The following is a 25,856-nucleotide window of genomic DNA, read 5'->3' on the forward strand; positions in this document are numbered from 1 at the left end:
ATCTACCCTTCATTCTGGCAGGCCTTGGGGCTGCGCTCCAGCAGAGAGTGAGTGGGTGACTGGGAGGCTGGGGGAGCACGCACGTGCACGCATAGGCATGTGCGCATGAGCACAGAAGACTCAGGGGCTCACCACTTTAGGTTCTGGCAGGGGACTGAATTCCCAGGGCATGATCCTCTTTCCAGCAGCAGTTCCACACCAAATCCAGGTCCTTGACTCAAGGCTTTTCTACAAGAAGATAATATGCCCAGCCTATCTCCTCTGAAGCTGGAATGGAAACAAAAATGTCTACCTGGGAATTGCTGAGTCTCTAAACTTCCACCAAAAGCAGTGTTTAGCCCATTTCTGAACCTGCGAGGTTTGCTGCAGCAGGAGGACAGCAGAAGGGCTAAGTTCCATGTACGGAAACGTAGAGCTGAACTTGCCCCTAAGTCTAGGATGGGTAGGCAAACTTTTTCTGTAAAAGGCCAAAAGTTTTAGAAGGCCACATAGGGTCTTTGTCAAACAATCTTTTTTGTTCTGATTTTGATTTGGTTTGGTTACTTGGTTGTTTTCACTATAAAATATATATAACTTACAGGGCCCCTGGGTGGCTCAGTTGGTTGAGTGACCAACTCTTGATTTTGGCTCAGGTCATGATCCCAGGGTTGTGGGAATGAGCCCCAAGTCAGGCCATGCGCTCCATGCTCTCTCTCTTTGGGGCACTGGGGTGGCTCAGTCGCTTGAGTGTTCAACTCTTGATTTCAGCTCAAGTCATATTTCACAGTTCATGAGATTCAGCCCCACATTGGACTCTGTGCTGACAGTGTGAGGCTGTTTGGGATTCTCTCTCTCCTTGCCCCTCTACCCTGCTTGTTCCCTCTCTCTCTCAAAATAAAAATAAATAAACTTAGAATAACAATAATTATAGCCATCATAATGGGTGTAAAGTGGTATCTTGTGGGTTTTGACTTGTATTTACCTAATGATTGTATTTGACATCTTTTCATGTACTTATTGGCCATTTATATATCTTTGGAGAAATGGCTATTCAAGTCCTTTGCCCATTTTTTAGTCATGTTTGATTTTTTGCCTTTTTCCTCTTGAGTTGTTTGTTTTTTTTACAATCCTTTAAACATGTAAAAACATTCTTAGCTCATGGCCTACTACAAAAATATGTCATGGGCCATTTGACCCCTGAGGCCAAAGTTAGCCCAACTGTCTCATTTTACATTTGAGGAGAGTCAGCCCCTAAGAGAGGCAGTGACTACCTCAAGTCTCCTGATTCTCAAGTCAAGTTGTAGTGGTCTCTGTAGCCGCTACCTCATTCATTCAACAAATATTCACTGAGAGAGCCTCTTCTGTGCCAGTCACAGCAGGGGCTGTTACAGAAGGGAATGGACCAGATCGACTCCTCAGAGCTATGAATACAGAGGGGATTAAGGCACTAAACAAATAATCACACAAACAAATATGTAATTACAAACTGAAATACGTGCTAGAAAGGAGGAAAGCCAGCTATTATGAAAGAAAATAATCGATAAGGCCTCCCTAAGGATGTGCCATTTAAGTTGAATTCTGAAGGACAAATAAAAGTAACCTAGGTTAGAGGCACCTGGGTGGCTCAGTCAGTTAAGCGTCCAACTCTTGACTTAGGCTCAGGTCACAGAGTTGCTTTTCGTGGGTTCAGGGCCTGCTTGGGTTCTGCACTGCTGCATGGAGACTGCATGGGATTCTCTCTCTCCCTCTTTCTCTGTCCTTCCCCAGCTCATACTCTGTCTCTCTCTCTCAAAAAAAAATAAATAAACATTAAAAATTTTTAAAAATTATGATATGTGAGCCAGGGAGGGGAAGAGAGAGTGGGAGACACAGAATCTGAAGCAGGCTCTGAGCTGTTAACATGGGGCTTGAACCCACAAACCATGAGATCATGTCCTGAGCTGAAGTCAGACACTTAACTGACTGAGCCACCCAGGTGCCCCCATAAAGAATGTTTTTTAAGTAACCCAGGTTAACAGAAGTGGCAGAAAAGTATTCCTAGCAGAAGGAAATGCATGCAAGAAGGGTTGGGAAATTGTATGGAGTTTATTATTAAAAGTGCAATAGGGCATTTATCAAGATCATTCCATTTTCCGTGAAAAGAAGAGAAGAGCAGCATACAACAGGTCAAAATGGAACAGATTGAAAGTAAAATGACAACCATAACTGTTCAGACGGAAATTGATAGGGCTTGGGCTGGACTGGCAGTAGTGGAAACAAATATATTGAATAGTTTTGAGAATTGTTTAGGAAGTTAACTCATTAGAACCTGGTGATGGACTAGATGGCAGGAATGAGAAGATGAAGTATCAATGACTCCAGGGGCACCTGACTGGCCCAGTCAGTGAAGAATGCGACTCTTGACCTCAGGGTCAGGAGTTTGAGCCCCACGTTGGATATAGAGCTTACTTTAATTAAAAAAAGAAAGAAAAAAGAATGACTACAGATTCCTAGTTCAAGTGGATGGATGGCAGTGCCATTTACTGAGACAGAGAAGTTCAAGGAAGGAGTAGGTATGGAGACAGAAGTTCCAGAATTCAGTTTTGGAAGTAGACCCCTGTGAAGCATCCAAATGGAGAGCTCAAACCGACAGATGGATATACAGATATACAAAGAGAAGTGGTCTGAAGGACAGTTAAAATTGGTGTTGGTATGAACTGAGCTCTATGGTGCTGGACACAGGCCAAAGTGACGCAGCGGAAGGAGCCCTGACCTGGTCCCAGCATCAGAGAATCTGGGTTCCAGTTCCAATTCTGTCACTAACCACCCTCGCTGAACTTCAGTTTCACCATCAATAATACAAGGAGACTGGCCTAGACCATGGCTTCTTTAGTCTTTTTTGGGGTAAGAATTAGCTCCTCTCCTCAAAAATGAATACACAATATTATACATGATTTCAGGGCTTACTCCATTCATGTCACCTTTCTATGGACAGCAAACTAACAACTCCTAGACTATATGACCAGACAACCAAAGTTTATAAGGCCTCTTTTCTACATGCTTTACGTATGTATAAAATATAAAGGTCCTCCACTATTAGAAAATATGACAGGCATTGAACCAAGGAAAGAGAGGGAACATCAGGACCCAGGTCTCCCTGGCTCTCTACCAAAAAGTATCCATCACCGTGAACCTAGCCAGTATAGTCAAAGTTTCAAATCTGCTTTTCGAAGCTTATCTAATTTTACCCTTTCTTCTTAGCCTATGCCCCAAAGTAGACTCCCCTTTCTTGGAATAGTCTTCCTTCATCTCCACACAGCCAAACTCTGCCTGTTCTTCAAGGCTTCAAATGCCTTCTCTATTTTCCCCACTCCTTCTCCCAAATGGGAAGCCACCTCAGCCTACTATAAAAATCCACAGTTCTTTGTCTGTACCCCTCTTAAGGAATTTACCGTGTTCTTGGGGCACCTGGGTGGCTCAGTCGGTTAAGCATCTGACTTCAGCTCAGGTCATGATCTCACAGTCCCTGAGTTCCAGCCCCGCGTCAGACCCTGTGCTGACAGCTCAGAGCCTGGAGCCTGTTTCAGTTTCTGTGTCTCTGTCTCTCTCTGCCCCTTCCCTGCTCACTCTCTGTCTCTGTCTCTCTCAAAAATAAGTAAACATTAAAAAAAATTTTTTTAATGAATTTACCATGTTCTTCCTTATATTATAGTTGTGCCTCCCCTACTATTAGAGAGGAACAGCACCTTTTGCCCTGTATAAAGAACCCCTTGGCCTATCCCTTATCTCATCTGAGTGAAAAATGGATCCCAACCATACTGGCCTGCTCAGACATTGGTCTCTTGTCTAGACAATAGCCTCACCTGACCCCTTAGTGGCAGCTCATCTATACACCTCCAGCTCTGAACAATATACACATCAGTGGCTACCCAAATGCCTTCCTCAGAAGTTCTCAATTTCAGGGTTCCAGCATACTGGCTGGATTTGGTAAAAATGTCCAAAGTAATTTCTCACTATTAATGAAGTACAAATTAAATAATTTACAAATGTAGGGCACTGAGAACAGGGTCCAGCAAATAGTAAGCACTATATAGGTGTTGGGCATTATTAATACTGAAAGTTTAGAACTTATGAGATGGGTGTAGCAGATACTTTTGGTGCTGTGTACACACCCACGGTCCACTTCTGGTTTCAGCGGCAGCTGCAGGGGACAGTGATGTGCAGGCTGACAGAGCTCTCCTCCAGAACCCTGTAGGTCTCCTTGCTTTTCTGCCCCAGAGCCTCCTCTTCTCACAAGCGCACTCAGCCCATGAGTAAGACAGCCAGGAAGTACAGGGACGTTCGCAGGCATTAACTTTCATCTGATGAATTATCTGCTTCCCCTTCCTACATTGCTACAACCTCTACCATTATCCAGGGCAAGACAACAAAAATCCTAATTACAGCTTGATCCGTTAGTATCCCATTCCCTGGCACCTTTATCAACACTTTCCCCCTAGAACTTAAGGCCCCCTGCCTTTAGCCTTCCGATCTTCCGGGTCTGAGCCCATTAGCAAGTTTTCAGAAAGCAACAATGGCCTGGGGTGGAAAACAGAGATGACAGAGTCATAGGTCACACTGCCAAGAAAGAGATGAAAAGAGGGTGGAGGAACATTGAGATTCGGTCTTTTCCCCTATCCTAGGCTCTAAGCAGAGTCAAATCAGCCTTCAGAGGTGACCGCAGAAGCGGACCCAGGCGCTGACACTGCGCACGCGCAGGGAGGGGACTAGGGTTCCCTCTCATTTCACTCAGTTCCCTCTCCTCAATAGTACCCCGCGCAAGGAGCCTTCCTTCTGTGTACCCCAATTCCTCATGAGGCCCTCAGACCGGCCAGGAAACGTCTGGGAAACCACCTTCTGAGGCGGGTGGGCCGCCCTTCACTCCGCGCCCAGGGCCTGGCAGAACCTGGAAAGCAGGCGCCAGCGTGCTGGCAAGGGGCCAAGACAGGAAGGGCCGCCAGCACCGTCGGATTCGGCCCTTCTCACCACGGTTCTCACCTCTTTGTCCGCTGCTTTCTCCTCAATACCTAGCAGCGCGTACAGGTCCATCTGTAAGAGCTCCTTGGTTACCGCCATGGTTCCAATCCTGACTGGATTCGTACTACAACTCCCAAGAGTCAAAGCGTTCTTAGGGATTCCCGGGGACTGTCATCGCCAGCCAACTGAGTGGCGCTTAGCCCCCTGGGAAATGTCGTGTTGTGGATCAGGCTTGACTGCCTATGAGGAAAGCGGGCAGCGAATGAACTACGCCTCCCAGCCGCCCCCGCGCCCGCAGCTACCGCTCTCTGGTTGGTGTGGAAGATCGCAATTCTCCCGCCGGAGGCAGCAGCTAGCCTGCGCGAGAGGGTGTGGGGCCGGGGGCGGGACCTGGGCTTAATGAAGGTCCAAGGGGCCCGGGACCAGGCGAGCTTCATCTCATCTCTGTGGACCTTGCGGCACTGCACCAGCCACCAGAATGGAGAGTAGGTGCTATGGCTGCGCTGTCAAGTTTACCCTCTTCAAGAAGGAGGCGAGTCTTCTCCCCGAGGGCTAGAGGGTCAGGGAGGACGCGGAGTGGAGGAAAAACCCTGGACTTGAAGTTCGTAGACTTGGTTTAACGGCCCCTTTCCAGCTGTGTTGGTTTTGTTGAAGTCATTGAACCTCAGTTTCCATTTCTGTAAAATGGGGCTAACTCTCCCTCGCTTTCGGGGTTAGCATGAGGGTACAGAGAGGTGCTGGAGGTGAAAGTGCTCTGTAACTCTAGAGCACGCTCCTGTCTTTTCAAAAGAGGTAGGCTTTTCTGTCCATTAAGTGAAGGATACAGCCGGTTCCTTCCCTCTACTTTGCTCCTCCTCAGCCCAGGCTTAGTTAATACCCTGTGACCACTCTCCATCGCACCATGCCCTTTGCTCTGAAACCTTCACCACCATGCAGCCTGCCCTTCCCAGGTTTCTTGAGTTGGAATGCCGCCCTTCCTCCTGCTCCCAAAGCACCATAGCAAAGTCTCTTTTGTCCTCTGCACAAGCCCCCAAGTTCTCCTCCTGGCTTCCTCTGATCAGTTGTGACCAGAAGATAGGAATGACCAGATTGGACGAATGAATAGCAGGTAGGGAGGCAGATCCCTGTAGCACTTAGAAACCTGGGTTTTGGAATCAGGGTGGTCAGGGTTCATATTTGAGCTCTGCAGTCTTTTTCATGGAATGACCTTGGTTTGGGCAATCCATGTACCCTCTCTGACCCCCATCTAAGATAGGAATAATAATGGTGGTCATCAGGATTAAGTAAAGTTGTGTGTATAAATTGGGAGGATTAAATCAGATGATGAATGTTAAGTACTGAGCTTAGTGCCTGGCACACAGTAAGTGATTAATAAATGGAGGCTATTTTTATCCCATCTGGAAGCCAAGCCACCCCCCATCTTGGCTAGAGCACAGAATGCAGGGGCCCTGCACTCTCTCTGGTTCTCCTTTGTTGAAGAGCCCATGACCTGCAGCATGAGGTTTTGCCTATTTGTTTTCTACACCTCAGTGTCAGGGAATTGAAGACAGGATAGAAAGCATGGGAATTTTGCATAAAGCTCTACTTGATTTGAATAAAAGACTGGAAACTGAGGAATTGCCTTACCCTCCACCCCTGTCTCTCCCCAGGCCTTAGGGTCCCCACTCCTCATCCTCCTCCCAGCAGCTGGTCAGAACTTCAGTGTCTTCTTTGTGTGTGTGCTTGGAGAGTCCCAGGGAGGAGACCTCAGGGGCGGGTGAGAGATGGATCCCCCTACTTCATGTTTCTTGTAGTACGGCTGTAAGAATTGTGGCCGGGCCTTCTGTTCTGGCTGCCTTAGCTTCAGTGCAGTGGTGCCCCGGACTGGGAATACCCAACAGAAGGTCTGCAAGCAGTGCCACGAAGTCCTGACCAGGTGAGAAGCTGATATGGGCGAGGGTTTAGCCAAGCATGGTACCGGGAAGCTGGCCAGCCCACACAGCTTTGTGCTTTGTGGCTAGAGGTCAGCTCAGGAAGCGTTTGGGGTGAGAGGTACTGACTGGTAGATAAAGGGACTTCTGATACCAGATTTCTTCTCTATAGAGGATCTTCTCCTGCCAATGCCTCCAAGTGGTCACCACCTCAGAACTATAAGAAGTAAGTGCTGAAGGGACAGAGACAAACAGGGGTGGTTAAAAGACAAAGGAGCCATCGAGTAGGACTCTCTTCCCAGCCTCTAGATCAGATGAGTGCAGGGTCAGGAGACTAGCATCTCTCAGCTTCCTGTCTGCCCTCTTGGGCTCAGAAAACAGCTCTTCAGCCTTCTCCCTGGAAACGGTTCTTGGAAAATCTTGGCCTCTAAGCCAGACCCTCTGGTCAGCTGGATTGGGCTGCAGGAGGATATAAATGAGGACCACAGACTATTGTCCACTGGAGGCCTCCCTGGATGCCTAGAAATGCTTTGAACGGGAAACGGTGAGTGGGTGTCTTCACCTCTCCCTTGTGCATTCTTCAAGAACCTTATCTCATACCCCACCAGGCGTGTGGCAGCCTTGGAAGCCAAGCAGAAGCCCAGCACTCCCCAGAGCCGGGGCCTGACCCAACAAGACCAAGTCATCGCTGAGCGCCTCGCACAGCTCCGCCAGCAGAACAAGCCCAGTGAGTGGGGGCAGTCAGGGTGACCTAAAACATACTGTCCAGGCTTCCTGGGACTAGGATTCCTCTGGCTCTTATAAGGCTTCCCCATACCAATTTCAGAGTCAGTGGCCTCACAGGCAGAGATAGAAGCGAGACTAGCTGCGCTGAAAAATGAAACCCAGGGTTCCATCCCTTCCACCCAAGAGACGGAGGCACGGCTTGCTGCACTGCAAGGCAGAGTTCCACCTTCTCAGATGTCCCGGGCGGTGAGTGCTTCGGGATCAGGGGTCGTAGGACAAGGACCCAGCAGAAGTCCAGATACATGTATGCCTATGTACTTTACGGGAGTTGGCAAAACCTCCCACCATCTCCTCTTGATTCTCAGGCCTGCTGCCAGCCCAAGGATCTAGGAACAAGCAGCAGGATGGGGTGGGGCAGGAAAGAGTGGCCAGATCTACTCAATAATGTGAGCCTTGGATTAGTCAGTCCCCTTTCCCTGAGCTTTGGAAACTCTTCAGCATCTGCCAGTCACCTTGACTCCTCTGAGCTTTACGATGTTGCTTCCCCACTACCCTGCTCCTCACTGAAGTTCCCTCCTCTGAGCAGGCACATCAACCACCAGACACAAGGACCCAGGCCCAGCAGGCACAGGATCTGCTGACACAGCTGGCAGCAGAGGTGGCTATTGATGACAGCTGGGAACAAGGAGGCCCAGGTAACTTATCCACCTGGATCCCCCAGGGACCTGCCCCTGCCCCTCCCCATGTAGGAAGGGCTGTGCTGCCCACCCTCTGGGATGCAAATATGAATCAGAGAACAATCAACATAAGCTATGGTTTACCCCAACAGGAGCCAGTATTCCTAGTGGATAAGTGCATGGGCTTGAGAATCAGACAGTGATTTCTAATTTCTTTTTTTTTTTAATTTGAGAGAGGCAGAGAGAGAGGGTGCATGAGTGGGGGAGAGGAGCTGAGGGAGAAAGAAAGAGAGGGAGAGAGAATCTCAAGCAGACTCTATGCTCAGCCTGGGCCCAACACAGGACTCAATCCCATAATCCCAGGATTATGACCTGAATAGAAATCAAGAGTTGGATGTTCAGTGGGCTGAGCCACCCAGGAACTCCCAGACAGCAATTTCTTATTCTACCACTTAAACTAGCTATGTGACCCTGGGAAAGTTACTTGACCTAAGTCTCACTTTCTTCATCTGTAAAATGGAGGTATAATAGAACTGACATCTCAGGAAAGTCACGAGAAGTAAATGAGATTAAAAAGCACTTAAGAGGGGCGCCTGGGTGGCTCAATCGGTTAAGCCTCTGACTTCGGCTCAGGTCAAATCTCACGTTCGTGGGTTTGAGCCCCGTGTCAGGCTCTGTGCTGACAGCTAGCTCAGAGCTGGAGCCTGTTTCCGATTCTGTGTCTCCTTCTCTCTCTGACCCTCCCCCTCTCATGCTCTGTCTCTTCTGTATCAAAAATAAATAAAACATTAAAAAAAATAAAAAGCACTTAAGACCCTGCTGGTTTCATAATAAGTGTTCAGCAAATGTTCTTTGCAATGATTATGAGGATAAGCATGAGAAAGCGGCTATTTAGATTTAATTAAAATGAAATGAAATTTAAAATTTAGTTCCTCAGTGGTACCAGCCACATTTCAAGTCCTGTTGAACAACAATCTTAGCACAAATACAGACCATGATATGGAACGCTTTCATCATCATAAAAAGTTCTATTGGACAGTGCTGTTCAAATGCTTCAGAGCAGTGGTTCTCAACTAGGGATGATTTTCCATCCGGGGCCCAGATGGCAATGTCTGGAGACTCTCAGGTTGTCACAACTTACAGGGTACCACTGGCATCTAGTGAGCAGAGGCTAGATATGGCTGCTAAATGTCATACAGTGCACGGGACAGCCCCCACAACAAAGAATTATCCTGTCCAAAATATCAAAAGAAACAAAACTGAGAAGCCTTGCTTTAGAGACATAATCTCATTGAGTACCCTCTGTAATCTTATACATACTATTATTATCCATGTTTTATAAATGAGGAGACTGAGGCCCGGTGAGCAGATCACACATATTAAGTGGCAGATCTGGGACTTGAACCCAGAGCTCTGATTTTGAACCTCTTGGTCTGAAATGCTGATCTAAAGGGGACCATGTCAGAGCCACACCCACTCTGGTAGAATTCCTCCTGCCTAGTCCCTTACAAGATCTCAGCTTCTCTCGTGTCCTGTCTGTGTTGCTCCGTGGAAGTGCTAATTCCAGCCTGTAAAGCAGAGAGACTGGCTGAGGCTTAGCTGCCCTATGCCCTCATCATTTGGGGCAGTGATGCTCATACCACGGGACACCTACTCTGAGCGCAGCAGGTATGAATATCAGGAGTGAGAACAGATGTGGTTGAAAGAAACAGGTCTAAGATTGCTAGTATTTTACATTTGGAAAAGTGGAGGAAAGACTCATTTTATTTGTAATATAAACCACAGGAGCTAATGCTGAACAAAAAGCTGATAATTTATGGTTTCTAAAGAAAGTTGAGAAATGGGAGCACGGGGTTTGGAATGTCTCTGCCTCCCTGACTGCATCACTCCTTCCAGCTGCCCCTATCCAGAATGACCTCAACCACGGTGGCCCAGGGGGCCAGAGCACTAATTCCCAGGGACAGGCCACCTGGTCCCTGGAAGAGGAGAAGAGCAGGTTGCTGGCTGAGGCAGCGGTCGAGCTGCGGGAGGAGAACACGAGGCAGGAGAAGACCCTGGCCCTTGCCAAGCGCCTGGCCGTGCTGCGGGGACAGGACCCCGATAAAGGTAGAGGCTAGGAAGCAGCAATTCACTTATGTGCATTGGGCAGGCCCTCCACTCCCACCCTAGGCCAAGCTCTACAAAATGGCTGTATTCCCTGTCACACTGGGTCAGGTGCCAGGATTGCTATGTCCAGAGGTCTCTTGAGCTCTGCCCACAGCCATGAGGAAGGTGCTGGGGCAAAGGAATAGATAAGGAATAAGTAGCAGCCGTCAGGGGCCCAGGGACCCTCAGTCCCTTCAGGTGCAAATCCTTCTTTTTCTGTCCCCCAGTCCTGCAGGGTGGGGCAGGGAGGGACAGGATCTGATGTGATTGTAGATGATAGAGGCTGCCTAGCTCTGGGAGAAGTGCCCCTGGAAAGCAAACCAGCTTCTGTGGGCAAAACTACAGCTATTCGAGTGAACTCTCTCAGCCTCACTCCTCCTCCCCTGCTCCTGTCATTCCCTCTCAAGTGACCCTCCAGGACTATCACCTCCCAAACAGTGATGAAGAGGAGGATAAGGAGACAGCCATCCAGAGAGTCCTGCAGCAGGTGGGCCCTGCCTTACCCACCTGACCCCCCCCATCCCATCTTTGCCTCACTGCCTCACCACCCACTTAGCCCCATTCACCCTGCCTCCACTCTCTCACTGAATGGCCACTCTGCATCTCCTGTGCTCCCTGGGGCCCCACTGTCCCTATGACCCAGACCTGCCTACTGGCCCCTTGAGATGGAATATCAGTGGCCACAGGCAATAGATCAAGGGAGATGGGTTGAGAAGCTAAGGCCACAGAGCACAGAAATACTGGTGGGCAGGGGGTCAGGGTCCAGGCCTAGAACAGGAAGCTGCACCTCTTTGCCCTGTCCACAGCTCACCGAAGAAGCTGCCCTGGATGAGGCAAGTGGCTTTAACATCCCCGTGGAGCCTGCTCTCAGAGCCCGGGCCCAGTCCTGCAGGGCAGAGTCCGAGGTGAGAAAAGTCCAAGGCCGCTGCCACGGCCTCTCCCCCTGCCTGGCCGACTGCTCCTGTGGCAATGTCGCCACACACCTCCCTTCCCCTTCTCTCTGCTCCTGGAAGGCCCAGGCCCAGGCCCCCAGGCCCGAGGATGAGGAAGAGGAGCTCCCCTGGTGCTGCATCTGCAATGAGGATGCCACCCTGCGCTGCGCCGGCTGCGATGGAGACCTCTACTGTGCCCGCTGCTTCCGGTGAGTGCGGGTGGGGTGTTCTGTGTGGCTGGGAGAAATCGCGGGTCCTCTCTGATCCTTAACCAGACTTTCGTTGCTCCACAGGGAAGGCCACGATGCCTTTGAACTTAAAGAGCACCAGACGTCTGCCTACTGCCCCCAGCACATAGGCCGAGAACACTGAGGAAACCAAGGAGGCAATCCCATGGTCAGTCGTGCAGGCTTGGGCACAAGTCAAGCTAGACTGCTCATGGACATGCCGTTTCCTGAGCCTCAGTGTCCCTGGAAGCAGGAAAGATTCTCCATTTAGGACAATAACTGGGGGAGCCAGAGGGAGGACAGAAGTCAGAAGCCGTCCAACAGCCAACCCTTGACTGGGAGTGAGGCATGGTGAGACTGAACCTAAGGGTGATGAGCCTTAGAACTTGCTCAAGGACTCAGGGCCCTCCCCTGGCACTTAATGGATCTAATAAAGAATGCTGATTCCTTGAGACCGCCATGTCTTATCTCTAGAACCCTCTGGTCTCTGAGCCTGGGTCCCTAGAGAGGTGCCAAAAGCAGCTCTTCCACTAGAAGTTCAGTCCTGTGGAGTGAGGAAAAAGGCTGGGCCATCCTGCAGGCTTCTCCAGGGAGGAACAGTCCCATCCCCTCTCATACACAGTAGGCTTGGATATTCACTCAACTGATCTGAACTATGCATCCTATTCTGGGCAGCCCAGCATCGCCCCCAGGCCCCACCAGCTCAGATTCCTCAGCTTACCCAGCACTCAGACAGTGCTTGCACAAACAGTGGATGTATGCCCTGCTTCCTGCCTTACTTCCAAAGGATGCCACCTCCCCAGGTTCCTGTCCCAACCTGCTGCCATGCAGACCTAATGTCTTGTTTCCAGCAACACCTTCCTGAGCTGACTCCTGGCGTCTCAACCTGTACCCTTTACACACCTTTACTTAGCTCCTGCCTTTTCTCTTTCTGCTGCTGGCCCGAGCCAGCTCATGATAGGTCTCAGCCTGATGCTTCCTGAATCATTTAGGGGGCGAGGAGGGCTTAGCTTTCCCTGATGTCCCCAGACCCAACTAAGTTTTCCTATTACCTCTCCTCTGAGATTCAGAACTAGTATTTGCCACTTAGGTTCCTGTTGGTGATAAAGGATGCTGTGTGTCCTAATCTGGTGCCCTCGGCTTGGCTTCTGGGCCTTGCTAGATCATGAGCTCTAAAGCAGAGCTCTAAAGGCTTCACCTTTGAATACTCAAAGCCTATCTGGATGGGTGGATGGATGGATGGATGGGTGGATAAAATATGGATAGAATCTGGTGACTCAGGACGCTAACCTTCTAATATATCACTTTACCTTCCCCTCCCCTATCCCTCAGGACAGATATGCTCCACACTCCATTCAGCTGGGGCTCCCAAAGGTTTTATCCACGTAGCTGCCAAGGAAAGTACTGGGGAACAGCCATGAACGGCTTCCAGACAGGAACCAGCTGAAACTATACATACACTAGATGTGTCCAAATGTCCCTCCTCATCTTCCACGTTCCTGGTCTTTGTCTCAAAAGGCCATTTCCCTCTCAGCCCAGGATTCTGAGGTTCAGGGCAGCCTTGGCGATGCTAAAGCTGCTGAAGGTAGTCTCACAAGGCTTATTTCTGAGGCCGACTGAGTCTCCGGAATTTCTTGAGTTGACTGAGCAGCTCAGAGATAAAAGGCTGAAAGAGAAACAGGGGTGAGATCAAGGCATGGGGCCATGATCACCCATCACAAGGGCTGTTGCCCTTCTTAATCTCCCTTGACCCCATGTCTCCAGAGCTGGGGGGAGGGGAGAAGGACCTAGGGCTAAGCCTTCCTCTCAAATACTCCTCTTCATTAGCTGCCTCCCCTCTAGGCCCTTCTGACCCCCAGAGCAGCAGAGCATCCCTTACCTCTGTGGGGCGGGGGCAGTTTTGGAGAAGAGCCTGGTGGAAAAGAGGAGAGAGTGAGTCCCCAAGCCACAGCACTTTCCCACAAGCCTCCTCTCAGCTTCTCAGGAATCCTCTCCTCTGAACTGGTTCTCCCCATGCCACTCAAAGAGGCAAAACCAGGGTTCCTAGGCTCCTCCCTCTCTAAGCTCAGCTTCTACGCCCAACCCCAGGCCCACATACTACCTCCAAGTGAGTCTTCTGTTCCTCTGTGGATAGTTCCATGAGAGCCTCCAGGTCAATCTCAGGCGAGGGAGGAGTTGGTTGACCCTGTTTGGGAATCACATGGGGCTCAGAGGGGCCTGGACAGCTGGTGCCGGAGTGAAAGTTACTGTCTGGGGCTCACCCATCTCCTACCCTACTTCCCATGTCCAGTCTGTCTCCTCACCTTACTCAAACCACGCGTTCATTCTGCCACTCAACACTTAGTGAGTACCTACTATCTTCTATCTGAAACAGGTTCTTTAAAAAGAGTGCCTGTTCGGGGCACCTTGGTGGTTCAGTCAGTTGGGCATCTGACTTTGGCTCAGGTCATGCTCTATGGCTCGTGAGTTCAAGCCCTCACAACAAGCTCTGTGCTGACAGCTCAGAGCCTGGAGCCCGTTTCAGATTCTGTCTCTGCACCACCCACCCCTACCCAGCTCATGATCTGTCTCTCTCAAATATAAATAAATATTTTAAAAAAAATTTTTTTTAAATAAAAAGATTGCCTGTTTAATTTCAAAGGTGTATGCAGGGGCATCTGGGTGGCTCAGTCAGTTAAGCCTTCGACTTTGGCTCAGGTCATGATCTCACAGTCTGTGGGTTTGAGCCCTGCGTCAGGCTCTGTGCTGACAGCTCAGAGCCTGGAGCCTGCTTCAGGTGCTATGTCTCCCTCTCTCTCTCTGCCCCTCTCTGCTCTGTCTCTCTGTCTCAAAAATAAAAAATAAAACATTATTTAAAATTTTTTTCAAAAAAGGTATATGCATATTGTTGGTAAGGATCTAAAATGGTACAGCTGCTTTGAAAAACAGTTTGGCAGTTATTTTTTATTTGTTTTGAGAGAGAGAGAGAGAGAGAGAGAGAGAGACAGGCAAGGGTAGAGGGAGAGGAGCTAGAGAGAATCTTATGCAGGCTCCACACCCACAGCTGTGAAATCATGACCTGAGCGGAAATCAAGAGTCGGACCCTGAACCAACTAAGCCACCAGGGCTCCCCAGCAGTTCTTGAAAATATTAAATATAGTGTTATCATCTGACCCAGCAATCCTACTCCAAGGTCTACTCCCAAGAGAAATAAAAACATGTCCACACAAAAATTTGCATGAATATTCATAGCAGCATTACTCATAATAGCCAAAAGGTGAAAACAACACATATCTCCATGAATGGATAAATAAATATGAGATAGCCATACAATATTGCTCAGCAATAAAAGGAACACAGCATTGATTCATACTACAACATGGATGAACCTTGAAAACACTATGCTACTGGAAGAACCCAGTTACAAAAGGCTATATACTATGATTCAATTTGTATGAAATGTCCAGAATAGGTAAATCCACAGAGACTCAAAGTAGATTAGTGGTTGCCTAGGGCTGGGAGTGGTGGTGGTAAGGTCTGAGGTGTGACTGCTAATTGAAACAGAGTTTTTTTCTGGGGTGATAAAATGTCCTAAAATTGTGGTTGTATAAACCCAAAGATACTTAAAACTATTGAAGTGTACACTGCAAGTGAGTGGCTGTATGGTATGTGAGTCATATCTTAATAAAGCTGTCTTTAAAAGTTATTATAGTCGGGCACCTGGGTGGCTCAGTTGACTGAGTGTCCAACTCTTGATTTCAGCTCAGGCCATGGTCTTGTGGTTCATGGGTTCAATCCCTCCATCGCGCTCTGCTCTGATAGTGTGGAACCTGCTCAGCATTCTCTCATCCTCTCTCTCTCTCTCTCTCTTTCTCTCTCTCTCTCTCTCTCTCTCTTTCTTTCTCTCACTCTCTCTGCCCCTCCCCTGCTCACACATGCACATGCACCCTCTCTCTCTCAAAATAAATAAACTTAAAAAAAGTTATTATAGTCAGTGAAATAATTTAAACACAGAGTTTGTAAAATTAACAATAAAAGAAGCTCAAGAAAGTGAGAAGACAAGCTACAGGCTGGGATGAAATACTTGCAAAGGACGTATCTAATAAAGGTCTATTGTCCAAAATAGACAAAGAACTCTTGAAACTTGAAAATAAGAAAGGAACAACCCAGTTGAAAAATGGGAAAATATCTGAACAGACAGCTTACCAAAGAATATATGCAGATGGCAAATAGCATATGAGATGTTCAACATCATAGGTAGTTAGGAAATTGCAAATTAAAACAACAATGAGACACACTACATACCTACAAAATTGGCAAAAAGTCCAAAATGCTGACAACACTGAATGCTGATAAGGATGTGGAACAAGAGGAACTTTCATTTATTGCTGGTAAGAATGCTAAATAGTCCAGCCACTTGGGAAGGCATTTTGGCAGTACTTAAAAACTAAACACACTCTTACCATATGATCCAGTGATCAAGCTCCTTAATATTTACCTAAGTGAGTTGGAAACATATCCATACAAAAACCTGCATAAAGATGTTTATAGCAGCTTTTTTCATAATTGCCAAAACTCCAGAGCAACGAATATGTCCTTCAGTAGGTAAATGGATAAATCAACGGTGGCACATCCAGAATGGAACTATTATTCAGCACTATAAGAAATGAGCTTCAAGCCATGAAAAGACTAAATGAACTGTAAACACAGAGAATAAGTGAAAGAAGCCAATCTGAAATTGGCCAGTCATTCATATTGTATGATTCTGACTCTACAACATTCTTGAAAATGCAAAACTATGGGGACAGTAAAAAGATCAGTAGGAATAAAGGGGAAAATGGGATATACAGGAGGAGAACAGAGGATTTTTAGGACAGAGAAAATACTCTGGATGGTACTATAATGGTGGGTACCTGTCATTACACATTTGTCCAAACAAACCCTTAGAATGTACAACACCAAGAATGAACCCTAATAGAAGCTATGGACTTTGGGTCATTATGATGTGTCAATGGAGGTTTATCAATTGTTAACAATGTACTGCTCTAGTTGGGGATACTGATAATGGGGGAAGCTATGTGTGCGTGCGGACAGGGGGAATATGGGAACTCTGCTCAGTCTTCCTGTGAACCTAAAACTGCTCAAAAAATGAAGTCTAGGGGTGCCTGGGTAGCTCAGTCAGTAAGCATCTAACTTCAGCTCAGGTCATGATCTCGTGATTTATGAGTTTGAGCCCTGCATTGGGCTCTGTGCTGACAGCTCAGAGTCTGGAGCCTGCTTCAGATTCTGTCTCCCTCTCTTCCCACTCATACTGTCTCTGTCTTGTCCCTCTCAGAAATAAGTAAACATTAAAAATTACGTCTATTTAAAGAAAGAGATGTGGGTTGTCTGGGTGGCTCAGTTGGTTACGTGTCTGACTTTGGTTCAGGTCATGATCTTATGGTTTGTGAGTTCAAGCCCTGTGTGGCTCTGTGCTGACAGTTCAGACAGAGCCTGGATCCTGCTTTGGATTCTGCTTCTCCGTCTCTCTCTGCCCCTTCCCCACTCATGGTCTGTCTCTCTCTCTCAAAAATAAATAAACATCAAAGAGAGAGAGAGAGATGTGAACTCAATGGCCAAAGTTTAATAAACTTAGTGATTTTTTTTTTTACTGCTTTATCAAGGACTTTCTTAAGTGAAAGTGGCATAGTGATGAAGAACATGACTCCTAGTACAGGTTGGTGCCACTTTTTTTTTAGGTTTGTTCGCTTGTTTACTTACACCTTTTTTTTTAATGTTTTTTATTTATTTTTAAGAGACAGAGAGAGACAAAGAGAGACAGTGCGAGCAGGGGAGGGTCAGAGAGAGAGGGAGACACAGAATCTGAAGATAGGCTCCACGCTCTGAGCTAGCAGCACAGAGCCCGATGTGGGGCTCAAACTCACGAACCATGACCTGAGATTATGAGATCATGACCTGAGCCAAAGTCAGATGCTCAACCGACTGAGCCACCCAGGCACCCCAAATTTTTTACTTGTTTATTTTCAGAGACACAGAGAGAGACCATAATGGGGAAGGGGCAGAGAGAGAAGGAGAGAAAGAATCCAAAAAGGCCTGATGCTCAGTGCAGAGCTCACAAAACCATGAGATCTTGACCTGAGCCGATATCAAGAGTTGGATGCTCAACTGACTGAGCCACCCAGGCCCCCTCTATGCGTTTTAAAAAATAAATAGTGCTAGGGTTCTAAGTGAGCTCTTTCACACTAAGCTCTAGACTTTCCCTGTTGCTTCCTTAGTTTCTCGTTCATTGGTTCAGCCTTCATTCATTTAATGCATATGTATTGAGTACATGCTATGCACCAAATATTGTGATAAGTGCTGGGCCATAACAGCAAACAGACAGACATAACCCTGCCCTTGAAAAGCTTATAGTCTCCTGAAAGATGCAGACAAGTGAAATGGCAATTATAACACAGAGGTAAACACTCTGATGATACACTTTGAGAACACATGGAAAGGGAACCTAATCAAGCCTGAGATTTAAGAAGGCTTCCTGGAGTAAGTGATCTCTAATCTGAGAACTGAAGGGTAAGAGTTAACCAGCTATTTATAATGAGTAACAGGGACTGAATTTATTCTCTCAGGATAAGTAACTAGAAAACAAGGAGTGCCTGAGTGGCCCAGTTGGTTAAGTGTCTGGCTCTTGGTTTCTGCTCAGGTCATGATTTCATAGTCACTGGTTCAAGCCTCACATTGGGCTCTCTGCTGACAGCACTTAGCGTGCGTGGGATTCTGTCTTCCTCTCTCTGTCCCTTCCCCACTCATGCTGTCTCTATGTCTCAAGAATAAATAAACATTTTTTAAAAGTAACTAGAAGTTTTAAAAGTAACAGTTTAAGAGTTTAAAAGTAACAAAAATATGTGAACAGCGTTTTCAGTCACTGGACAAAGGTTGCTCAGAACTACCTAAAGAGAAGGGAAACAGATGAGACAAACTCTATAATCGTCCTGTATTTCTTCTTAGAGGCAATTTCCAGACCACAGAGCAGAGAGGGAGGTCCCAAGGAGAGCACTATGGTCTCGCTAAATTGATATGACAGAGATCAGAGTTCAGGGTTGAGGTGGCTGAAGGTGGCTAGACAAAATTTTGGAGAGGAGACTGTTATGAAAAGAGATCTCCAGAAATCTGCATAAGGGTTCTCTTGAGTTTTTGCTGAACACAAGATGTTCATTCAAGGCCAGGTACTATGAGGCACCAAAGGCACAGAGATTAACAGTTCCCAGACCTCACCCAGGACTAGGAGACAAATCAAATTCCATCCAGTAAGAGTGGACAGTCATCACTGGCCATTCAGGAATTCAGTAAAGACCTCAGAAGGGCCATACTTTACTGGGGGTTAAGTTATTCTCTAGATTAAGGGATACTCTAGATTCAATGTAGCTTAAAGATAAGCTTCAGAAGAAGCTTTAGAGGAAGAAAAAATTCCAGTTAGTCAGTAACATGAAACTCATAAAATGACCAGTATCCAGGCAAAAAATCACTAGTTATACCAGAAGCAGGAATTATGATCTATAACCAGGAGAAATATCAGTTAATAGAAATGGACCCACATATGACAGAATTAGCAGATAAGGAAACCATGAACATACTAATGAGAAAAATGAAATATATGAGAAAAACAAATGGAGAAATACAATATTTTAAATGAAAAATTTACTGGATGGAGGTAATGGCATATTTGATGTTGCCAAAATAAAGATCAGTTGAACTTGAAGATATAGAGACAGAAACTAGCCAAAATGAAACACAGAAAGAAAAAAACCTTGGGGGAGAAAGAAGACTAAAGAGACCTGGTGACTTGTGGTACAATATCAAGTGGTCTAATATATGTGCAATTGGAATCCCAGAAGGTGGAGGGTAGGGAAGAATAGTAAAGCTGCATTCTAATTATTAGAATTCTACCTCTAAAAAATATTAGTCTGGCTCCCAAAACCCTTTTCATATCACTTATGATTTTAATTACACATATTTTGGTTTTTGTTTTTGTTTAATTTTTAATGTTTTTTATTTATTTTTGAGAGACAGAGAGAGACAGTGTGAGCAGAGAGAGTGAGAGGCTCCAGGCTCTGAGCTAGCTGCCAGCACAGAGCCCAACGCGGGGCTCGAACCCACTAACCATGAGATCATGACCTGAACCGAAGCCAGACGCTCAACTGACTGAGCCACCCAGGCACGCCTAACTACACGTGTTTTGAATGTAAGGTATGTATATTACTGAGAGTCAGATTACCACTGCAGTCTGGAGTTGAGAATATGGGTTGATATCATAATCCAAATATTCTTTCCCTAAAGTATGTTTTGAATTCTCATAAATGAGTGGATATATCAAACAACTCATGCTAAGATGAACAAGTGTGGTAAAATTGTGAGTCGATATTGCTAGTAGTGGTTTCCTGCCAGACGGTGCCTGATCTGACTCCTTTCTCACCTTCACTCCATGTCCTGTCCCCGTACTCCTGATCTCTCTGCCATGAGAACCAGCAGTGAAATAAGGCTCAGGGATGAGCTAACAAGTATTTGTTTTTAACATAGTTGTTAACAATACTATTTTAAAGTTGGAAGTCTAACAGACTGTTTCCTCCCCCTACTTTTTAAGCCATTGTATTCAATTACAACATACATATAGAAACGTGCACAAAAGTGTACAACTCACTGAATTTTCAGAAACGGAATACACCATGCACCCAACATCAAGATCAGGAAACAGAACACTTCCAACAGCCCGGAGCTGTCTTGCCCCTTGCCAGCACTACTCTCAGACAGGTGGGATTTTAATGCCACAGGCCTACAAACCCCATTATGTCTCTGGAAACAGTTTACTAATAATTAGCTATCACCTAGACCACGAAAACATGAGTTAAGTCTTGCCTGCAAACATTTAACAGTCTTAGGTCCCCCAATGATAAGCGCACAGTGAAGTCTGGCTGCACAGAGGTCTCTGCCCAGTCCCTAATAGATTGTTTCTTAAAATGTCACCAAAACAGAAGGGCTGCATCAAAATGCCAGCTGTCACCAGGAAAAGATAGTGTCATAAATGCTATAAGGAAGGAATGTTTCTTTTTTTTGGGGGGGGGGGTGGAATATTTCAAAACTCTGGGGTGGTCAACAGTGTCCCCTGCTGATGTGTACATTAGATTTGGCCCCAAAGCAGTGACTGATGACCTTGGCAAGAGCTCTCAATAGAATGCAGAGAAGAGAAGCCAGGTCTTAGTGGTTTGAATGGTGAAAGGAAGGGGAAAGGTAATTAAAGGATGTGAATGTGGGGGTGCCTGGGTGGCTCAGTCAGTTAAGCATCTGCCTCTTGATCTTGGTTCCAGTCATGATCTCACAATTTGCGAGTCCAAGCCCCAAGACTGGCTTTGTGCTGACAGCATGAAGCCTGCTTGGAATTCTCTCTCTTTCCCTCTCTGCCCTCTGCCTCTGGCTTATACTCTCTTTCTCTCTCAAAATAAATAAATAAACCTTTTAATGAAAGGATGTAAGTGTGGACAAACATTTAAGAAGTCTTCTCATAGGGGCGTCTGGGTGGCTCAGTTGGTTAAGCATCCAACTTTGGCTCAGGACATGATCTAACGGTTCGTGAGTTCGAGCCCCACATCAGGCTCTGTCTGTGCTGACAGCTATCTCAGAGCCTGGAGCCTGTCTTCGGATTCTGTGTCTCCTTCTCTCTCTGACCCTCCCCTGCTCATGCTGTCTCTCTCTCTCTCTCTCTCGCAAAAATAAATTAAAAAAAAAACATTAAAAAATAGATTAAAAAAAAAGAAGTCTTCTCATAAAGGAGACATGAAATCAGGGGTGGGAACTGGGGGAGGGCACATTGTTGGGCAAATCTCCTTAAAATTTTTTAATGCTTATTTATTTTTGAGGGGGGAGGGGCAGAGAGAGAGGGTTACATGGAATTTGAAGCAGGCTCTAGGCCCTGAGCTGTCAGCACAGAGCCCGATGTGGGGCTCATACCCACAAACTGCGAGATCATGGCCTGAGCCAAAGTTGGACACTTAACCAACCGAGCCACTCAGGTGCCCCAAGAGTCTCCTTAAAATAGGACAAACTCATTAGTGTTTATATCCTTACTTAGAAGCCAAATCCATACTCCACCTCTGGACAATAGGAGCTCTAGGGCCCCAAGTCTGTTTTGTTGAAACTAGAGTTGGTTTCTCTGAAGACACAGAGCTGCTGCATCCCCAGTGAGAAGAGGTCGGGCCCTCCAACAGAGCAAGGTTGGAACCCATTAAACCAAACTAAACAAGTAGTGATGCATCCCTGGAATCATTCCCCGCAGTGCTATCCAAGGTGGGCATGTTGAGGAGAGCCTGGTGGGTGGAGACAGACTCTATATAGGCAGAATTGGGGCAAGGTAAGCCTGGACATTGTTGCCCCCATCTCTGCCCAAAATGACCAGCCACCTGGGGCTTCCCCAGCCACTTGGCTACTTCCTGCTGAAAAGTGCTAGGATTGGGAGAGGAACTGGCACCTGGCACCTTTGGACAATTGCCACGGCAACCACAGGCCAGGTATTTTATTTCGGTCATTGCCTGGGAGTGGTCCTCCCACATATCCTGCTTTCTGATGTTATGAGATCATTATTGTACAGCTTTCCCCCCTGCATTGATCTTGCAAAACCAGGTTCTTTGTCTAGTGCCTTTCTCTGATGCCTGGAAAAATGTGCTCTGACGTGTCTGAAATAAGAGACTTTTTATGCACATGTACAACAATCTGAAAGTGAAACTGATCCAGAGAGGGAGGGCGCTGGCAGGATGGTAGGGCGGTAGAGGTGTTCTCCAAGGGCAGAGCAGACACAGGCCAACAATGTGTGCCTCTCCTGAGGCATCTCCCTACACTGAAAGAGAGAGCCCAGGATGCTGCAGGGACATGCTTGACACCTGGGCCAAAGTGATACATGAGCCAGTGAGCTTCCTTCACAAAACAGGCTGGGCCACATGCATCATTCTCGCCCACCCCCAACCACAGGGCCACTGACACAGCCCTCACCTGGAAGAATGACAAGCCCCTTGCTGCTCCGGAAAGAAAAGATAGGATCTGAGTCAAGAAGGAAGAGAAAGAAGGACCACAGTGTGTGGACAAGAGAGACTCCTGGTCTCCGGCTTGGTGAAGTTCTCAGCCAGCCCATGCTAGAATTAACTGTGGGGCTTATTAAAAAGACCAGTTCCTGGGCCCCGCCCTAGTAGATTTAAGGTCAGTTGAGGCACGGTCAGGTCAGCTGGCTTTTTCTGAAGTACTTCCGGGCTAAAGAACCACTAGGCTGCTCAAGAAAGTGCCCAGGCTCTGCAGGCCGAGCCCCAGCTGCAGCTCCTGGTCTCCTGGTTTCCTAGTTGCATGACTTTGGACTTTTACTCGTCTCTAGGCTTCCATTTCCTTCGAGGTAAACAGAGCTACTGAAGGGGGTTGTAGGGAGGGCCGAATGGGGTAATGCATGCCAAGTGCTGGGTGCAGTGCCTAACAGAGTTATGTGTGCAGAATGTTATTCTTGTCGCTGAAGCAGGAGTTGTGACTACTCAAGGATCCCGATTTTCAGTTATCTAAGGAGGAAAGTGCCACTTCTCATAACAAGGGGCAGAGAGCCATCCTTTTCCCAGGGTGGTGGTGAGGGGGGTCCATCAGAGCCAGGGCCAAGGACTTGTTCTAGTCCAGTGTTGTCCATTCGGAGAGGATGGAAGTGTTCTGTATGTGTCCTGACAGTATGGTAGCCACGAGCCATGTGGGGTTACTGGGCACTTGAAACGTGGCTAGTATGACTGAGGAAATGAACCTTTAATTTTATCTAATTGTATTCATTTATTTTTTTAATTTTTTAAAAATTATTTTAATGTTTTACTTATTTTTGAGAGACAGACACAGAGTGAGCAGGGGAGGATCAGAGAGAGAGGGAGACACAGAATCTGAAGCAGGCTCCAGGCTCTGTGCTGACAGCTAGCTCAGAGCCTGATGCGGGGCTCGAACCCACGAACTGCAAGACGGTGACCTGAGCCAAAGCCAGACGCTTAACCGACTGAGCCACCCAGGCGCCCCTAATTTGTATTAATTTAAAGGTAAATAGCTACACATAGCTATATTTCTGGACAATGTAGCTCTTGACACATCTGTGTGTTAAGGATGAGAGTAAGTAAAGACAAATAAAAATCACTCTTCTAACTCATTTGAGCTTCAAAAAAGTCCTACAAAGGAAATATGACAGACACTGATAGGCTCATCTTACAGATTAGGAAACTAAGTCGCAGGGACACTAAAAGACCTGGCCCAGATTTTGAGGAGAGTTAGAGGCGGAGCCCAGAGGGAGGCAGGTTTCTGGACTGCAAATCCAAATTCACCTGTTGGGAGCAGTTTTCTCTCACTCTGGGCCTCCAGCTCCTCCTGAGGTCTCCCAGCAGGCTGTCTCCCAGGCCCCCTGTGGCCTCCCACCCTGCCCCGGATCACTCACCTGGAAGAGCTCCTGAACCTGCGCATCCACCCACTGCTCCATCTCCAGCCAGCGCTGGAGCTGCCCTCGGTCATACTTCACCGTCAGCCGGCTGGGTCTCCGGGACCTGGGTAGTTTGGAGGAGTCGGGGTGGGACCTTGACTCTGAGTCTGTAGATGACGCCCTCCTCCTCCCAGTCCACTGGACCTTCTTATTTGGGTTCTCCCCATCAGGGTTGGGAGATGTGCAGGAAGTAGGGCTTGAAGACAGCATGGAAGGACTGGTGTGAACAAGAACCTGGGGAAAATGGCCAGTCAGAACAAGGGTGCCAGGGAAGTGAGGAGACAGAGAACAGAGGGAGAGGCCAGCAGGGGAGAAAGGAAGAGGGAGGGAGGGAGGGAGGGAGGGAGGGCCAAGGCTCTGGGAGGGGCGGAGGGTCAAAGATCAACAGGACTTTCTCTGGTGCTGGGAATGCCAATCTTCAGGCTCTTGGCTGCCAGTGAGTGGCAGTCCCGAGCTGTGCCCTGCCCTCCTCTTTGCTGTTGCCCAAAGTGATATAAACTTCAGATAAGCAAAGGTCAATAGGGTGCCAATCCTCTGGAGGAAGAAGAGAACCTTGGGTCCTGAGGAGTGCAGAGCTCTGATCAGTGCTCTATGGCCAGTTCTGGAACAGGACCTGAGTCCTACTCACCTGAGAGCCCTCAGCATCCCATCTTCCTGGGACTAGATCCACCTGGGCCCTGAGGCGCTAGAGTCAGACGGATCCCCCAGGAGCAGGGTCCCAGGCAGGGAGGAGCTCCTTCTCCAAGTGTGGCACTGGTAGGGGCAGAGTCTCACTGGAGGCAGTTAGAGGATGGTTATCTCTGGCCCTCGTAGGGTCAGTACCCTCGTGTGTCTGGGTGTGTCTGAACGTGAGCTGCCTTACGAAATATGTGAGGGAAGAGGTGCTTCTCTGTCAGCCCTGTGCTTGCAAAGGTAAATTTATCAAGCCCGTTCCCCAGAGGCAACTGCTTGGGAAGCCATATTTCTCATCACACGACCCTCCCCTGACTCAAGGCCTTCCTGACCCAGAGGAAACCCAAAGACCTACCTCCTACCCAGGTGTCAAGAGTTTTAAACACACAGTACATGCATTCTAAAGAAAGGGTATGTTTGTTTAGTCTTTGGTAATAAAACTATTCTAAACTTTTTAGAAAAGTTACAGAAGAACACTATAGTTTTTTCAAAAGATGAACAGCTGAGAAGGACAAACAAATGAAAAATGGAAGTTTTTCTCCTTTCCCCAGTTCCACTCCCCAGAAGCAACCCCATCCACAGCTTCTGTTTTTAATTCTTCTGTAATCACCATTATCACTTTGTGTAATTGTATATATTTGTCCATTTTCGGCAGTATCTCTTGTCTCCTCAATATGAAGGATCAGAAATTTGTCATCTCCTTTTACTTTCCACATTTCAATTTTTGTTATATATTTTTTCTTTTTTTAATGTTGAGGGTTTTTTCATTTGAAGGTAAATCTTAATGTTATTAAATTCACAAATATGCTAATTTAAATACCAGTTCTATTTATCTAAAACACACATTGCAAACATACAAATATCTATTCTCTCCACATGTCAGAGCCCACTCATTTCATGGTTTGAAAATGCAGAGAACAGGGGCGCCTGGGTGGCTCAGTCAGTTAAGTGTCTGGCTTCGGCTCAGGTCATGATCTCACGATTCATTGGTTTGAGCCCCGCATCGGGCTCTGTGCTGACAGCTAGCTCAGAACCTGGAGTCTGCTTCCGATTCTATATCTCCTTCTCTCTCTGACTCTCTCTGCTCACGCTGT

The 25,856-nt window shown here is 47.2% G+C and overlaps 3 protein-coding genes across 6 annotated transcripts in view; 1 reads left to right on the forward strand and 2 right to left on the reverse strand.

Moving 5' to 3' along the window:
* DNAJC17 (DnaJ heat shock protein family (Hsp40) member C17) overlaps positions 1 to 5,195 on the reverse strand; it is a 40,531-nt gene extending 35,336 nt beyond the window's left edge. For 2 of the 3 annotated variants that reach the window (XM_029952001.1, XM_029951999.1), the window contains exon 1: positions 4,996 to 5,195. In XM_029952001.1, the coding sequence (XP_029807861.1) occupies positions 4,996 to 5,073 (78 nt within the window). In that variant the 5' untranslated portion in view covers positions 5,074 to 5,195. The remainder of the gene's footprint in view (positions 1 to 4,995) is intronic. The other variant, XM_029952000.1, reaches the window with a different exon arrangement.
* An 89-nt stretch (positions 5,196 to 5,284) lies between these two features.
* ZFYVE19 (zinc finger FYVE-type containing 19) lies at positions 5,285 to 12,045 on the forward strand. Its single transcript, XM_029951998.1, has 11 exons — positions 5,285 to 5,506; positions 6,768 to 6,889; positions 7,057 to 7,110; positions 7,493 to 7,611; positions 7,711 to 7,856; positions 8,197 to 8,305; positions 10,184 to 10,393; positions 10,840 to 10,919; positions 11,239 to 11,337; positions 11,446 to 11,573; positions 11,658 to 12,045. The coding sequence occupies exons 1-11, from the start codon at positions 5,453 to 5,455 to the stop codon at positions 11,734 to 11,736; spliced, it is 1,200 nt and encodes a 399-aa protein (XP_029807858.1). The 5' UTR covers positions 5,285 to 5,452; the 3' UTR covers positions 11,737 to 12,045.
* A 1,062-nt stretch (positions 12,046 to 13,107) lies between these two features.
* PPP1R14D (protein phosphatase 1 regulatory inhibitor subunit 14D) lies at positions 13,108 to 24,840 on the reverse strand. 2 transcript variants are annotated; one of them, XM_029952005.1, is made up of 5 exons: positions 24,719 to 24,840; positions 24,049 to 24,324; positions 13,693 to 13,776; positions 13,471 to 13,503; positions 13,108 to 13,257 (listed from the first exon to the last, which is right to left on the reverse strand). In XM_029952005.1, the coding sequence occupies exons 2-5, from the start codon at positions 24,298 to 24,300 to the stop codon at positions 13,192 to 13,194; spliced, it is 435 nt and encodes a 144-aa protein (XP_029807865.1). In that variant the 5' UTR covers positions 24,301 to 24,324; positions 24,719 to 24,840; the 3' UTR covers positions 13,108 to 13,191. The 2 variants fall into 2 exon arrangements, with proteins under 2 accessions (XP_029807865.1, XP_029807864.1); XM_029952004.1 differs by lacking the exon at positions 24,719 to 24,840 and having other exon boundaries at positions 24,049 to 24,380.
* Between the last annotated feature and the right edge of the window lie 1,016 nt (positions 24,841 to 25,856).

This window comes from Suricata suricatta, chromosome 9 (assembly GCF_006229205.1).
Source record: "Suricata suricatta isolate VVHF042 chromosome 9, meerkat_22Aug2017_6uvM2_HiC, whole genome shotgun sequence".
Taxonomy (NCBI): Eukaryota; Metazoa; Chordata; class Mammalia; order Carnivora; family Herpestidae; genus Suricata; species Suricata suricatta.